Source organism: Colossoma macropomum, unplaced genomic scaffold (assembly GCF_904425465.1).
Source record: "Colossoma macropomum unplaced genomic scaffold, Colossoma_macropomum, whole genome shotgun sequence".
Classification (NCBI taxonomy): Eukaryota; Metazoa; Chordata; class Actinopteri; order Characiformes; family Serrasalmidae; genus Colossoma; species Colossoma macropomum.
The window spans coordinates 297,644-315,212 of NW_023495268.1; the positions used below are offsets into that span (position 1 = coordinate 297,644).

Consider the following 17,569-nt stretch of genomic DNA (forward strand, 5'->3'; position numbering starts at 1 on the left):
TCTAAAGTCCAAGTGGGTTGAAAGTCGGAAATGTGTTTTTAACTCTGATTTTGAATCAGCACGATTGAACAATCCATATACCACCTAACGTAAAGGAAATGACACAGGCTAACAAGGTCAGCTAAAAAAGACATATCATGTCATGAGAATAGCACGGGAAGTGAGACACAGGAAGTGAGGAAATAAGGACATATATAAGTGTGTGGTGTGACAGACGGCACCGCTGTCTGAGTGAGGGGGAAGTGCATGTTTAAACAGTGGAAGGCTGTTACTTATAAAAGACAGCGTCATGTTTAAGAGCCGTCTCTTTAAACTCCATAGTCCAGTCCAGCGTGAGTCACCACCGAGTCCAGCTATCTACACACTGTGTGTTCTATTCAGCTTCACTCATGGGAACAATCTGTCTGTTACACAAGGGGGAATTTAGATAAGAAGAACTGTGATAGGCCCATAGCATCCTGCAGTAGCAACACAACACTGTCAAAGCAACCAAGGATACACACAGTGAGTGTGTGCACTATTAACCCTTGTGTGGTGTTGGGCTCTGTGGGACCCATTTTCAATGTTCACCAAAAGAAAAAATTATGCGATTTATTATTATTACAACCTTAGTTTCCTTGGCCTTTGTTCATTTTCTGTGAAGAACATATAAAATAACCCATTTTCAGTGTCTTCACTCTGTTCACCCCCCACACATTTATATTACACATGTGGTGTTGGGTGAACCCGCGGTGAATAAAAGTGTGGAGGTGCTGTGTCCTTCACTCTGTTCTCCTCCTACATGGCCTGCTGTTAGTGTGTCTGGGTGTGTGTGTGTGTGTGTGTGAGGGTGGACAACATGGACAGGCTACTGACTGGCTACAGCTGCTAAAGGAGAACCCTATGCTGGACACTTGTGATATTTTAAACATCTGGTATTTTTACATAAATTGTTATGGTTAATATTTAAAAAAACAGTAATGCAGTGGGTCCACCAGACCACTGAAGAACAAACACATCAACACCACACAAGGATTCAGAAAATAATCTGCATTATCATATATTAACCCACTAGGTAGTGTTTCATGGTCTTGTTAACAGTTCTTAAAGCTGACCTGTGTTCACCTGTATGCACTCATGAATTGATTACACCAGAATTCATTCCGAAACTATTGCTTTAACGGTCTAAACAAAATATACAGAACTTTCACCCAAGACTAAATGGGTTAAGTAGCAAGTGCAAAGGTAAATAAACAGTTACAATGTGTTTATGAAATAATTACAAACAACAGTGGTGTGTGCAGTACACTATTGTGCTCAATTATATATTTTTAATTATATATTCACAGGCCAGTTTTTAGATACTTGTATCTACACTCTTTTTCTATTTAATCAGGTCCATTAAATGTATACACCGATCAGGCATAACATTATGACCACCTCCTTGTTTCTACGCTCACTGTCCATTTTATCAGCTCCACTTACTATATAGGTGCACTTTGTAGTTCTACAATTACAGACTGTAGTCCATCTGTTTCTCTGCATACTTTGTTAGCCCCCTTTTACCCTGTTCTTCAGTGGTCAGGACCCCCATGGACCCTCACAGAGCAGGTACTCTTTGGGTGGTGGATCATTCTCAGCACTGCAGTAATACTGATGTGGTGGTGGTGTGTTAGTGTGTGTTGTGCTGGTCTGAGTGGATCAGACACAGCAGTGCTGCTGGAGTTTTTAAACACTGTGTCCACTCACTGTCCACTCTATTAGACACATCTACGTTGTTGGTCTATCCTACAGATGTAAAGTCAGAGACGATAGCTCATCTCTTGCTGTACAGTATGAGCTAATCATCCTCTAGTCCTTCATCAGTGGTCACAGGACGCTGCCCACAGGACGCTGTTGGCTGGATATTTTTGGTTGGTGGACTATTGTCAGTCCAGCAGTGACACTGAAGTGTTTAAAAACTCCAGCAGCACTGCTGTGTCTGATCCACTCAGACCAGCGCAACACACACTAACACACCACCACCACATCAGTGTTACTGCAGTGCTGAGAATGATCCACCACCCAAATAGTACCTGTGAGTAGTGGGGGGTCCTGATCACTGAAGAACAGGGTAAAAGGGGGCTAACAAAGTATGCAGAGAAACAGATGGACTGCAGTCTGTAACTGTAGAACTACAAAGTGCACCTATATAGTAAGTGGAGCTGATAAAATGGACAATGAGCGTAGAAACAAGGACAATGTTATGCCTGATCGGTGTATGTGCACATATGTATTGTAGTTAATCTGTTATCTGCCTAATTTATTAACCCTCCTTCATCAATGATCAGGACCACCACAGAGTAGCTATTATTATTACTATTATTTCATTTGCAGCACTGCAGTGGCACTGACATGGTGGTGTGTGCTGAGAATGATCCACCACCCAAATAATACCTGCTCTGTGGTGGTCCCATGGGGGTCCGTGAATGGTGGCTAATGTAAAGTATGCAGAGAAACAGATAGACAACAGTCTGTAATTCAGATGTACCTTTAAAAATGGCCAGTGATTGAATATGTACAGTGGGGGAGAGAGAGAGAGACAGCAAGACAATGAACATCTGACCTTAACTCATGCTAAATATACTTGACACTTAACAGATTTGGAGGCCTTCCTAAAAGTTGCTTTCCTAACTTTACCTCGGTATGGGTGGAATCTCCTCTCCTCAGTACGGGAGGAATCTACTCTCCTCAGTACAAGAGGAATCTCGTGTCCTCGGTACGAGAGGAATCTCCTCTCTTCAGTATGGGTTAATTCTCCTCTCCTCAGTACGAGAGTTCGCTGTGCTGTTAGCTGGGTTATTAGCACAGTCTGTTAATGGTTGGTTTTCTTCAGTTTTGCAGCAAACTCCATTTAAATGTGTAGTTTTGTACATTGGGTTTGACTTACTCCGTTATGTAGCACCATGTTTATAGAGAATTACCAAGCAGGCAAGGGCAGGTACTTGAGCGTACATGCGCAACTCTTGTGAAATGTTACATCAACTTAAAATTTGTCAGTTCAGGCAGTGAGTCTGCTATGAACTGCCATGAACTCAGTAAAGGTTGCTGAGTCAATTAAATCATCATCTCAGTGCTGGGCCAACTCGATTATTTTTATTTGCCCAGCATTGAGTGAGTTGGATTTTTACAGTGTAGTAACTAAATATTAGTGAGTAGAATATAACTGAGCAAAAATACATTGATTTCTTCACAGATATTCTTGAGCAGAAGTAAAAATTGCACTGCTTTCTGAAAATGTCTGTATGATTTAATCATTAAGGTGTAAACAAAGTCATACTGTTTTATTGTTATGTTCTGGATGAAAACAGAACACAAATTCTCCAAACGCTCAGCAGAAAAGTGGCCAATCAGGAGTTGTTTTTCTCTGTGGTATCTAGGGTAGACAAAGCTTAAAAAGCTCTCCTATTGGTTAGGACTTCAGGAGCTGAAGAGAAGTCCCAATGTGTAAGATTAACCATCAGCATAACTACAAAGTGACAGGGGAATTAACCAGTCACATTTTGAAGGCAGCACACAAAACAAGAAGGCCAAGAAGGCAGCACACAAAACAAGAAAGCCAACTAGGCAGCACACAAAACAAGACGGCCAGAGGTGGGACCATTTTCGTGAGAAAACAGGTCATTCTAGGTCGTTCTGGAAGTCCTAGATATTTCTGAGAATATTAGCGGCAGTCTAATCAGTGGGTTGTTGGTAATAGTAAACTGCAGTGGCAGCTCTATATCAGAGCTCACTACTGAGTCACTGTGAAGCTGCTACAAGGTAACATATGAATCAAGTAAAGCATCGAAAGTCTTTTACAAGCTTCAAATGTCTGAAGCTTCAATGTTTAATATTGAATGGCCACCTACCACCATTAGATTAGTGCTAAAAAGCCACTAGAATCCCACAGGGACACTTGCAAAAGTTACCATTATTGTAAAAGTGTTTTTTTACTCATGTTTTGACCAGGTTTTGACATTTATGGCTCATATTGATGACCTGGCTCTAATTATGGTTTGCCACTGCACACAAAGTTACAAATACGTTTCCTGATGCCTGAACATTGTTTTACAGTAGTTTTATGATAAGGATTTGGCCTAAGAATCCATTCACGGTGGAGGGTACATGCAGGGTGGTCTAAGGCATAATAGTTCCCAAAGATAATTTTGTTTTTTTCAGATTTACAACTATTTTTCCATCATCAATGTTGCATATAAAACTCAGAAACATGTAGGTTCACTGGTGGTTTTGGATAGTAAATAAAACTATTTTTGTGTTGCAGACATTGTGACCCCTGTAAATTTTCAGCACCACTGTAAATAAATCAGAGTCAATACGTTTTTCTACACTGAGCCATTTCACATCAAACCACTCCGAAGGACTTTGCTAACATCCTGCCTGAATGATGCAGAATTCTTGAAAAATAAGCGGAATTCACCTTTAAGTACAAGTGAGTCAGTAAATGTTTGTTACCACCCTGTTTTTTCCATGACCCGCAGCAAAAAGAAAGAGCGAGGAAAACAGACGGACAGGCCACAGCAAGTCAGTCGTGCTCGCCCACTAACACACGCCCCATCCCTGGTAAGATTCCACAATGAATAATCTTTGTAATTATTTCAGATTCTTTCTAACCAGAGTGGAGTTAAAAAGAAAACCGCGTGACAAACAACACTTAAAAAGAAATATCATTTGAACCTTTTCTACTTGCAGTTGTAAGTCAAGAGAGATGTTTTAAAGTCTGAACTCCATGTGTCAGGGTCAGGAGACTTACATAAAACTTGTTTTACCTGTAATAAAACAATGTTGAGAAAGTAGTTTAGACACCTATCAGTGGAAATCTCTTGACTGTTCAATGCCAAGAGGCATTACACTGTTAACAGAATTATTCAGAAGCGAAAACAAGCACTACTTAGAAAAGATAGTTCCTCCGAACTGGCTCATCAAGGCAGACGTGTGTGCAGTCAAAGCGCCAATGACTGCTTTGGGGCAAAAAATTCATGCACCCAAGAAGGAAATGAAATATTAATGATCCACATTTGACCTGAAACTGATTATGAAACGTGTTATAAATAGCTGCTCATCAGCAGTTACCCAATAAACCACACAGGCATTTTGGAAATAAAAATATCCTGGAAATTTAAGGGGAAAAAAATGTGATGGGTAAATTCGTTCCTCATCACCAGATGACTACCATGAACCAGGGTAGGTCACATTACAGCTGTGCTGGTTTCTGTTTCCCACCATCCATTGAGAACAGCTTAGAATCTTTTCTTTCAAATTGAAACAGAAACATATTTAATTCTCTCAATGCAATTCAGTTAAGAAATCTCAAATATGCTTGTTTTTGTGATCTCATACACATAACCGACAACGTGTAATCTATATAATTGAACAAAATAACACAAAATCTAAGTTGCTAATGTACCTTTGTTCATTTGTGTAGATAACGTGGGTCATACAGCATCAGAAACCACACAAGCAAGTCATGAGATTACTTAACAGCTCAACACGGCTTGCACAATGCTAACAGGCGAACATAGGCTACACACTTAAAAATTATGGTGCTTCAAGGGTTCTTCAGTAAAAAAATGGTTCTATATAGAACCATTAACATTTAAAGGGTTCTTTGCCTTTACTCAAGCAAAGCAGGCCAAGAAGGCAGCACACAAAACAAGACAGCCAAGAAGGCAGCACACAAAACGAGATGGCCAAGAAGGCAGCATACAAAACAAGAAGGCCAAGAAGGCAGCACACAAAACAAGAAGGCCAGGAAGGCAGCACACAAAACAAGACGGCCAAGAGGGCAGCACACAAAACAAGAAGGCCAGGAAGGCAGCACACAAAACAAGAAGGCCAAGAAGGCAGCACGCAAAACAAGAAGGCCAAGAAGGCAGCACACAAAACAAGAAAGCCAAGAAGGCAGCACACAAAACAAGAAGGCCAAGAAGGCAGCACACAAAACAATCAACAAAGAAACACCATTCATTCCATGCAGATACAGCACTTCAACCAAAAGCTGCCTCGCCATATTCAGACTGTACTATCGTAACGTCCAGCTGAATAGAACCATTAGAAAGCAAACTGTACCAAGACTTGCTTGTTGATATGAATGCAGACGAATATGAGGGAAGCTGATCAATAATCAGTTTGTAGACAAAAATTATCCAATGAATTTGTCTTCGCACTGAAAGTGAAGGCCAACCAGCCTTTTCATCAAGTTCACAGTGATGAGCTGAATATCTAGAACCTGTAATAAATCTTGATGCAGAATTCAAAAAACAGTCCAATGAATATAATGTTGTCTTTGAAGTACACCTATAAAAATATCACCATAATCTAAAAAGGTGCTTCTATATAGAACCTTTTTGGTTCTATATATAGATCAAGGTGGTTCACCTATGTAGAATCAAAAAATGTATAAAACTAAAGGTTGGTTCTATATAGAATTTTTTTGAAAAAGGTTCTATAAAGCACCAAAAAGGGTTCTTCTATTGTTACCGGCTTGATAACAACAGAGGAACCCTTTTTGGTGCTATATAGAAGCCTTTTCAAAAAGGTTCTATATAGAACCATCTACAACATATTCTCCATCAATCAGAAGAACCCCTTCATGATGCAAAGAACCCTTTAATCGTGCAAAGTGTTCTTTCAGTGTTTATGGTTCTGATGAGGAACCATAATTTTTAAGTGTGTAGTTAGCTACATTAGCCTCATAGCTCCAGTGCTAAACTGAAGAAGCTAATTTCAGACATCAAACAAGTTGTGACTGCTTGACTACATTTGGGGTGAGCAGTGATCGAGTTCAAAATTCAGGGGGGCGATGCTGCCCACTAGTGGGTGGGGGGTGGGGTGTAATGCGGTGCAGTTACCAACTTCATTTATAATATCAGGCATGATGTTACACATTATCATAATGTCGGCAACAGTTCTCGAAGCAATGTTAGCATTTCTGAATTAAACTCAAACATATCTCACTGGTTAACACTAGTTATCAGAACTGTTTTTTCTTTTTAGAGATAATCAACAGGTCTTCTTGTACCTTCAGTAGTCTGCATTGCAGGTGGGGTTGCCAAGTCCAGCAAAAATCTCCACATTAAAGGAAGTGTTCATTTTACAAGGAGGAATATTAGCAAAGCAAAGGATCAAGCCTCAGATCGTGCTCTGAGAGTACAGGAGACAGCTGTATACATTTAATTTGTCACACTATTCCTTGAAGTACGCGTATCCAAAGATGCATCAGAGAAACCCGTGACTTAAAGGTATTCCTGGTCTGAATAGGGGTGCAGGTACATGCAGATGTTGGCACAATGCAAATATCATCTCAGGTCAGCTGACTGAGAGAACGTGTCTGTCCAGTTCTGTGTTGACATTGATGGATGGCCTCTCACGGGTTTGGCATGACTCGTGATCAAAATCAATAAATACCATCAAAAACGCTTCTTATCTCATTTCATCTGTCTCATGGACAGCTCGTGAGGGATCACAAGGGGGAACTGTACATTGTTTGAAATGAAACGTGTCAAAAACACTCGAGAAAAGGGTCATTTTGACCCTGTTTCTTAACCAAATGTTGCCTAAATGACGACTCTTTAGGCCAACATCCTTACTGAGGCAAGCAAGGAAAAACACAGACATTACCACATCCACACTGAGCAAAGAGAGCAGAGGAAACTAAAGCAACTACCGGCAAACCATTAGGCTGGTTGCATCAGCTCTACAAGCAAAGCTCTCTTTTTACACTCATGCACATACAAACGTCTGCATACAACTGTATTTTACATATGGATGTAAGTATTAAAAAGTGCACAAAGTGCACCTATATAGTAAGTGGAGCTGATAAAATGGACAATGAGCGTAGAAACAAGGAGGTGGTCATAATGTTATGCCTGATCGGTGTGTGTGTGTATATATATATATATATATATATATATATATATATATATATATATATACACACACATATATATATATATATATATATATATACACACACACACACACACATATATATATATATATATATATATATATATATATACACACCGATCAGGCATAACATTATGATCACCTCCTTGTTTCTGCGCTCATTGTCCATTTTATCAGCTCCACTTACTATATAGGTGCACTTTGTAGTTCTACAATTACAGACTGTAGTCCATCTGTTTATCTGCATACTTTGTTAGCCCCCTTTTACCCTGTTCTTCAGTGGTCAGGACCCCCATGGACCCTCACAGAGCAGGTACTATTTGGGTGGTGGATCATTCTCAGCACTGCAGTAACACTGATGTGGTGGTGGTTTGTTAGTGTGTGTTGTGCTGGTCTGAGTGGATCAGAGAGGGAGGACGAATGCCGATTTGGGAGCTCAGTGGGATAAAAACCATCAGCACTGGTGTACAAAGACGTGGAAAACAGTGAGATGGTCAGATGAGTCGGCCTTTACTATACCCTCCACAAGAGGGAGAGTGCATGTGTGCATTCCTATAAAACTGGTCCTTCTTCTTCTTTAGTAAATGGACACTCAAAGAACCACCTGAATGCATAAACAGTTCTTTGCATGGTTAAACTGTTCTTCTCACACTGTACTGTACTATCACTGGGGCAGTACCCCTCTTGTCACTGGGGTGTACCCTCGAGGGTACATCTCAGTACCTTTAGTCAGGGAACATAACTGTATCATAACTGTACCATAATCCACTGAAATCATATTTTCTGAGTTGTACTGACTCCACACACCCCGTCTCATCTCCAGGCTTTTATTTTATTGTTTTTTTTTGCTAACGTTGTGGTGTACACTATAGGAATAGTACAGGCCTGAATGTTTGACCTCTACAGTGAGGGGGTCGAGTGGCTCTGTTATGCTGAGGGAGGCATTTGCTGGCATGGTTTGGGTCCACCTGACCCCTTAGAGGGTCACTGTCTCTTCTAGGATGGCGAAGCCCCATCCGTCATAAGCATAAGCTATCACAAAAATCATAAGCTATGGCCATCACAGTTACCAGGCCTCAACCTAGCTGAACACCTAAGAGAGATTTTGGACCAACATGTTAGACTTCCAACACCATTTGAGGGAATATCTTCAGGAGGATCAGAGTTTCATCCCACCAGTACAGTTCCAGAGACGTACAGAATCAATACCAAGGTGCACTGAAGATGTTCTGGTGGTTTTGTGGGGGCCCAACACCTTACTAACACACTTTATTGTTGGTTTTCCCTTTAATCTGTCACCTGTCCCTTTATTAGTACTCATATCTAATCTATGGTTTCATATACAGAGCTATATACATGTAATAACCTTTTTCTGAACAAAAAACGAAACATAACTCTAACAAAAATGCTGTGTTAATGAGATGTGTTTGCCCTTTCAGGTGAAGACAACAAAAAAAATTTAAATAAATAAATAAAATAACCCCTGAAACTATCTGTGGGAAGCCATTTCTTACTCTTGAGCAGTAACTTCCTCAGGTAGTTCTCTAGAAGCCGTCAGTGCTTCCTCAAAGGTGAGGTCAGTGGGGGAAAGTACCAGAGAGTGACTCACACACAGCGCACAGACAGGGGCGGTGGGCGTGGCCTGCACATTTATGGGTGTTTGGATGATTCTTTAATTAAGGCTGCATTTAGCTCGGCCTTATTTTAAACAGCATGTTCAAAAAATCAGGAATTTGGTGAAAATGTCACTAATATTCAACTATGCTCTAATAATACACGTAGAATTAAAATGAGCCAAAGATAATCAAATAACCAAATCAAATCTGATAATCAATCAAATCAAATTTTACACTTTTTGGAGAAATAGTTGGCTTGCTATCCCCACTATGTGGCTACCATTTTTATTTTTTTTTTTACATCATTTCAGCACAGCAGCTGCCCTTTATGTTGTGTGAGGATTTCATGATGACTAGACCAACGGAAATGCTCCAAAATTGCTTGAAAAAAAAAGTAAAGATTATTTGATCCTTGTTTTCCTTTGGACGGTGATGATGTGTTAATAAAATTAAACTATTTATGAAACACAGCTCTCCAATAGTAACATGTTTGGTACTAATGCTCAATTTATATTTTAATTTAAAGGTAATTGTTAATTTAATGATAATTTAAAAATGTCAGACTATGACTGATAATAAAAAATGTATTGTTGTCCAAAATCTGTGACAAAAGAGCTGGGGACTGCAGACTTTTCCATTAAAAAATGTACAAATCATAGCCTACATAAATAAACCACTTGAACTTGAAACTTAACTTATTGCAGGAAAACACAAACAAATGTTCAATGAATTTAAAACTATTACATACTATAGAGGTTTAAATGGTGGACAAGCCAAAACAGTGAAATGCAACCAACTTCTAAGGCTGAACTGAAAAAACATCCCTACAGATTTCTTTTAAAAAAACTGAATGCAAGTCTTCTGAAAACAAAGGAAGGTGTTATAAAGGCAAAGCATGGACTCATTTAATAGTAAAGAAAATATGAATTTATATTTAGTTGTCAAGGCTTCTCTTTAATTTTCTGTTAAATACATTTTCTGCTTTTTAATGATGCTGAAAAATGACTTGTATTTAATGGCCGTTTGACTGGAAATTAAAGAAATGAAAGTGTTTCTCTGACTTTTTCACAGTACTGTATTTACAGGGAGGTGGGGGTGGGGTGGTGAAGGGGATGGTGGTGTGATCTGGTGTGAACCAGTGTGATCTCAGCTGGAGCTGAGGCCTTCCTGTCTGAGACTGCTCAGCTGTGAGTCACCCTGTCTCCTCAAACTACAGGACTGCAGTCATGTTTACCACACCTGCCCTGCACACGCCTGCTGCTATAGGTGCGTGTGCTCCTTGTGAGGACCTTAGGATAAAAAAACATGAAGATTTTAACGTCTGCCTGATGAAAATGCTTGGAGATGCACCTTTTATGTAGCTGCATCTGTCAACTACTCTGTTGTCATTTCATTCTTCATTGTAGTTATTTTATTAGGCACCCCAAAGATTTGCTCTTGGTTCCTGAAGTTGATGTTAGGGCTGGGTGAGGAGGAGCTCACCAGCACTTAGCATCTTACATACCAACTACAACGGACACAGCCTAGCACACAAAGGCAGGAACAGAAACTAACACGGTTTACTTTCACATTTACAGTCACTATTTATTATAAACATGTTAGCTTTAGAGTCTTTTAGAGTTTTTATAAAACTGTTATTACTTACTGAATCAACATAATGAGGTATAAATGTAGCTTTTCCTCGGAATTCAGCACCTCGAAACCTGTTAAATAGAAAACGAGCTGTTTATTTTATAATATTTATTTTTATCATCTCAAATGAGGCCTTACATCTCTTCAGGTCTGTAAATTATTTACTCAAACCCTTAAAATCTCTAAATTTGTAACAATCTGTTTGCAATAGCTTAAAATCTCAAAAGGCTCTGCAAACAGGAACCCAGTAAACTATCAGAGCAAAAACTATAGGAGAACTACACTCTTAAAAAAGATGGTTCTTCAAGGCTTCATTGGTAAAGAAAATGGTTCTATATAGGACCCTGAGTTCTGTCTAGAATCGTTTGTATGCTTAAATGGTTCTTTGCATGGTGAAGTGGTTCTTCAGACTGATAGAATTGTGTTGTTGTATTGTTCTATGTAGAACCTTTTTGAAAATGGTTCTATACAGCACCAAAAAGGCTTCTTCCACTGTTACATGTTTGTCATTATATCAATAGCAAAACCCATTTTTGGTGCAATATAGACCCATTTTCAAAATGTTTCTCTCTCTCTCTCTCTCTCTCTCTCTCACACACACACACACACACAAATATATATATATATATATATATATATATATATATATATATATATATATATATAACCAAAAATGGTTCCGCAATTCATATGATGTCAAGCACATTATCCATCAATCTGAAGAGCCATTTCATCATGCAAATAAAGTAGTTCTATGTCTGTACTAAAGAACCCTTGAAGAACCATCTTTTCTAAGCGTGTAAAGGACATCAAAGAACATGGTCCTTTCTTTTGAGGGTTTTATTGTTATTATTATTATTATTTGTCAGTTTACAAAACGCCATAAAACGGTCTGTTTTGGCTCATTCGTGATGATACAACCGTATCTGTTGTAAGTAGCAGTTCGTCTCTCTTCTTAGTTTATTTGTTTCAGAGGCGAGTATTTCTCCCAAACCAAGATTTACACCTCTCATAAATGAAATGCAAGGTATCAGACAGGTTGCATGTGACAGGCTGATCCAACCTCATACGGGTATTGCGCAATCAGCAGCAGCGCCTGCCTCCATGGTAGCGCGAGCTGACGCAACGCGACGGGACATTTGCACAGGGCTATATAAAAGCGGCGCGCGAGACGAGCCGGCGCAGAACGCTACTCTTCTTCTAGAACTCACATGGAACGAACACGGAGCGGATCAAAGGAGGAGATTTCGGAGCGTCGCGGGAAATCAGCACTACGATGGTCTATAGCCAGGCTCTGGTGTTCGGATACGGCATGTCGGCCGGTGCCGAGGAAGATAAGCTGACGGAAATGCTGAAGAGGTTCTTCGGGCTGGAGAGAGGAGAGAACTTCGGGGGCCGCTCCGCGCTCAGGAAAGCAGCCAGCTCCTCCAGTAAGTGGCCTCGTAGATGGTCATCAGCGAGCTGCTGTCTTTATCAGACGGTGCTGTCAGTTCAGCTACTCTGACTTCACTTTCTGAACGAGGCTGAAGTCGCCAGCTTCGTCTTCGAATTTTCCCGTTCCACCTTAAATGGCACAGCTGTCATTATAACGCCTCCGGCGCCAGAATGGAACAGCTGAGCCATTTAAGGTGGAACGGGAAAATTCGAAGACGAAGCTGAGTTCAGCCTCGTATTTTATAATTCTCATAACAACTGTGGGATATTTAAGTGAGTGGGGAATTAAGTGGTCCATGGTGTGGAAGCTCGCTTCTCTGCCTGGACAAACCCCCTCTAATGTCCTGGTGTTTTCCAGTGAAAGGAACCCAAGGGTCTCTCTCTCTCTGGTGGAGCCGGGGCTAAGCCCTGAACACTTGGGCTCCACACTTCTCTTATAGTCTGGGCTAAATCTCATTATTCATCATGTGTTTTTTTTTTCTTCAAATATATTGATATTAGAAGCTGTGCTGCTCACATAAACTGTAATATAATAATAATAACAACCTTTATTTATGTAGCACCTTTCATACATTACTCAAAGTGCTTCACAGTACAAAGTAAAAACAACAGAGGAAGAAGGAAAAGAAACCAAAAAATAAAATAAACAAGGAAATTCAAACACAAAAGCAATAGCAGAAAATGAGATGTATTAATAATAATTAAAATGATCATAGTATAAATAAAAATGCAGCTAACAAGAAAGTAAAAGTTAAAAATGGCCATGTCTGACGTGTCAGACACCCACGGGTGTTTGAATCAGCTGATGGGGACGTGACATGCTTAGCTCACAGTTTTGCTGTCTAGCTGACGGTGCAGTCTTGGTTTTGTCTGAAGTCCCTACGTTCTCAGTTTTACATTATAATCCATTATAATATCATCATATTAATAATATTACAACTGTAAAGTTTGATAGAAGGAAAAAACATTCCTAAATCATCTGAGGATATAACCATGTTGTTGGACTACTTTTACTGATCATTCCTTATGAAAAGCTCAGCTTTTATAATTATTTTGTTTTTGTCCTTCCAGGTCTCGCATCTGAGTGCAGCTGGGAGGAAGACGAGGATGACACGGCCAGTATTAAACATGACTTGACCAGGCGGCTTGAGCGGTGCCTTGTTTCAGCGAAGGCCGCCAGGCTGCGCTGCCGGGAGCTGCTCCTCCCAGCCGGGATGATCGCCCGGGTGGGCCGGTGACCTGATCCGGGCCTCCGGAGACGAGCCGTGTGGCCTGCGTGGCGCAGTCATCCACCTCTTGATGGAAAACAAGAGTGGCGTGCAGATGCTGGGCACCGTGACGGCCGAGCAGAGCCTCACTCCGACCTTTGAGCTGTCTGTGGTGTTCAAGGAGGATCCCGACGGCTGGCCGCCTCTAAGGCACCTGCTGGGGACTGAAGGGGCTGTGAGGCTGCGAGCAGAGTACCGGCTGGTCAAGAGGAAACTTTACTCCTCAGCCAGCCCTACTGTGATGGAATTCTGCTGAAATTCAGTCTGTTCACCACTGCTTGGGGTCAGTGGCTCACAGCACTGGTCCTGGGATTCCCCAGCCCTGCACAGTTTGGTGTTTCCCCTGCTGTAAATAATCTAACTGAATAACTCACTAAGAAGAGCTTGACCAAAGTTGAACCACTTCATATAATAGGGAAATAGGAGTTTAACAATGGATTTGTATCAGTAGTTTGAGCTAGCAGAACGAGTTACAGAGCAATTTGCACATTTGCTGACGGGTTAATTTTTTCATTGTCATATTATCGATTCTGGTGAACGTTCCTGGATGTACTTTACCTAAGCTTACACTACTGCTAGGGTTTCAATACTACCCCTGTTCTGCATTTTTTTTTGTAATTTTCCTTGCTTTAAAGTGATTCCACTGATGAGCTCATTAGCAAGCCTGTCCTGAGTTTAAGTAGGTGTGTTGGAGCAGGAAAACAAAAAATATGCAGGACTAAAGTTGGCAACCACCAATAAGGGGAAAATAGGATTTGTATTAGTTTTTTAATATAGGATAATGAGTTACAAGCCATTTTGCACATCGCTTTTGGTCTAGTTCAATGTCTGTGTTACTACTGTTGATGGAGAATGTTAATGAATACTTTATGTAGGCCTACACTACCATACTACATGCCTTGAGTTTACAGTTTGTGGATGGAAGGATGTTCTGTCTACTCATATTTGGCATTCAGGTTGTGTTTCTGGAGATATGTTGGCATTTTTGCTGAGCTGTTTTGCACTGTGTGAAGAATGTAGCCTACACTGCAGTATTCCTGTTTAAGGTCACTGAAAAAGACACTGATTTAAATGCACAGCATATCTTGGTGGAAGTATTTAATTTGCAATAATTTGTGTAATTTTTCTGGAAAATGTTTACAAAGCTGTTAAGGGGACAAGCTGGATTTGTCTCCAAAGTACAGATGTTTTGTATTCGTCAGTATTTCCCTGAGACTTCTTAATGAAAACATTAAAACCTTTTGCACAGTATTCACTGTCTTTTGTGGTTCTTTTTTAACTATTTCACATTAGCAGAGTTTTATAAGTGTCTTTTTCCATTTGGAGTGGAAACCCATGTCACAAAGGTTGCAGGGCCTAAAAAGATGCTTGAAATATTAGGCACAGCTCCAAATGCCAGTATGTACATTTACACAGTTGACCCAAGATTAAATAATAAGTTTCCCTTATGATTTCTCAGATTAATCCTGTTCTCTCAGATTATTCAGTCGCTCTGCATCTGTAAAGCATCGTCACATAACCAATTTTCAACATTTGAGAAACCATTTTTAATATATAACAACATTTTTAAGAGGTATGACTTAGAAATGTGTATAAAACAGCTTAGTTTACTTTTTATATCAATACCATTAAATTTAAAAAGTATGTATTTTATTTAAAATCATTTGTCACAGAGATTTTGATCACTGGTGTTATCAGGACTCTTATGTTACATTTTAACAGTATTTTCAGCTCTATTAAACTGCTTCCTTTGAATCTCAATGCATGAGATGAGTCCACACTTGCTCACTTTATTTCATTAATTTATTAATAATTTAGTTTGTTAGGCAGCACATAACATCTATGTGTCACTGGTGTTATGTGCTTTAAAGGCTGAGTAATTAAAATTGTCAAAATAATGTCGTATATCATTTTTTATTACTGATTTTAAATAGATGCACAAGGTCACCTGACGGCCAATGAGTCAGTCAATTTACAAAATCCTCAGTTTTAACCAGAATGTCACTGGAGTCACAGTCACTGGTCTTACACCATATTCATACAACACCAGTGACTGTAATATATATTTGGGATTGAGCTCTCCTTTTACATATATGATAGATGTTAATGGACATATTAACATTATTTAGCTTTGGGATGAAAGAAAGTGTTTTTTTAAAAAATATATCCACCTGAATTCCCACTCCAAATGGAGAACGACACATTTCACAGGACTAGAAAAGTTGTATATTAAATTAGCCAACATTAAGGTATGTGTACTGTTTGGTGATCCAAATGTGAAGCCTCACAGGGTATATATAGGATTAAGACCTTTAGCACAGGGGGCTCCCCATAGCAGGTAATAAAATGGCCAGGTCATGTAAGACAATTAAAGCGCTGTAATCATGAATCAGCATTTCGGACCAAACACTGTAGAAATGACACAGCAACTGAATGACTGCCAATATTTTATTAACTCACATAAATTAAAACAAGTAGAAAAGGATCATTTACATGTAATTCTGATCTAAAGACATTAACTGTACTTTTTATATAAAGAATCAAGTTCAATTTCTACACGTTAAAGCTACAATCAGTATGTTTTAGGGTGGATGTTTTCATCGTCACCTCCACGTTTACCTAACGAAATTTTAACCAAGTGGGTTAAAAGCCTAAATTTACACCTAATTCAACCGGAAACACTACTGACTGTAGCTTTAGTGAGAACAGCTCCTCCCCACTCTAATGAGAACACAGACCTTTAAAGGCCAAAGCACATCACACCTAAACGTTCTGGTGAGTGTGCCATCCTCGTGTGCAAGCCTCTAGAATGTTCTCTCCCATTCACACTGTTCTAGAACATTCTTGCCTTTTCAACCTGTTCACCAATGTTTTGCTCCACTCAACACTGTTCTAGAATGTTGCCTTTTATTCACATTGCTGTAGAATGTTCTTTTGCACTCACAGTGTTCTAGAATGTTTTTGGCTACGTTCACATTACCGGGTTGAAGTGGCACAAATCCGATTTTTTGCCCTACTGAGACTCAGATGTGATGTTTTCAGGGCTGTAGACACGCAAATCTGATCTTTTCAAATCCGACCTGAGCCATTTTCATATGTGGTCCTAGATCGGATATGTATCAGATCGGAATTCGTGTGCTTTTTTTCCCCCACTGCACGTGCGGCATCATTCAGCGTTACCATGGCAGCAGTGCCGAACAGAAGTTAAAGCCTGTAAACGGTGGAAAAGCAGCATCTCTCACCTTTTTCACCTTCATCTCGCTCTAATAATGAAGCTGAGAGCTGATCAGAGTTAATGATCTTCACAGCGAAGCTCGTTCTGCTCGTTAGTCTGTTTGATGATGAACGTGATTCATTCATGTGATGATACTGAGTAGGATGTGTGCATGCGGGTCATTTCAGGACGCCGGTTCGTTCACATTAATGACAGATTTGAATCATTTACCTAAATGAGCGTGAACCATCGTGTCAGAGAGATCGGATTTGAGCAAAAAATCGGATTTGAGCAATGAGGCTTGTAATGTGAACGTAGCCTTTCCCCTTTTACGCTGGTTTATTTGGTTTATCTGTTCTTTTTTCCCTAAATATTCTAAAACAACCCCCAAATCAGAACATTAGTGTCTGCCGGGCTGGCGTACGCTGGCCTTAAGGGCTGACACTGCTGACAGCACGTCTAAATCAAAACTACACACG

General features: G+C 39.9%; 1 protein-coding gene across 1 annotated transcript; it reads left to right on the forward strand.

The window, feature by feature from the left end:
• Positions 1-12,313: 12,313 nt before the first annotated feature.
• Positions 12,314-15,127, forward strand: si:ch211-39i2.2 (uncharacterized protein LOC449866 homolog). The gene is given in 3 exon segments (XM_036561777.1): positions 12,314-12,604; positions 13,680-13,843; positions 13,845-15,127. Coding segments are annotated over 3 exon segments (606 nt in total). The 5' UTR covers positions 12,314-12,450; the 3' UTR covers positions 14,133-15,127.
• Positions 15,128-17,569: the final 2,442 nt, after the last annotated feature.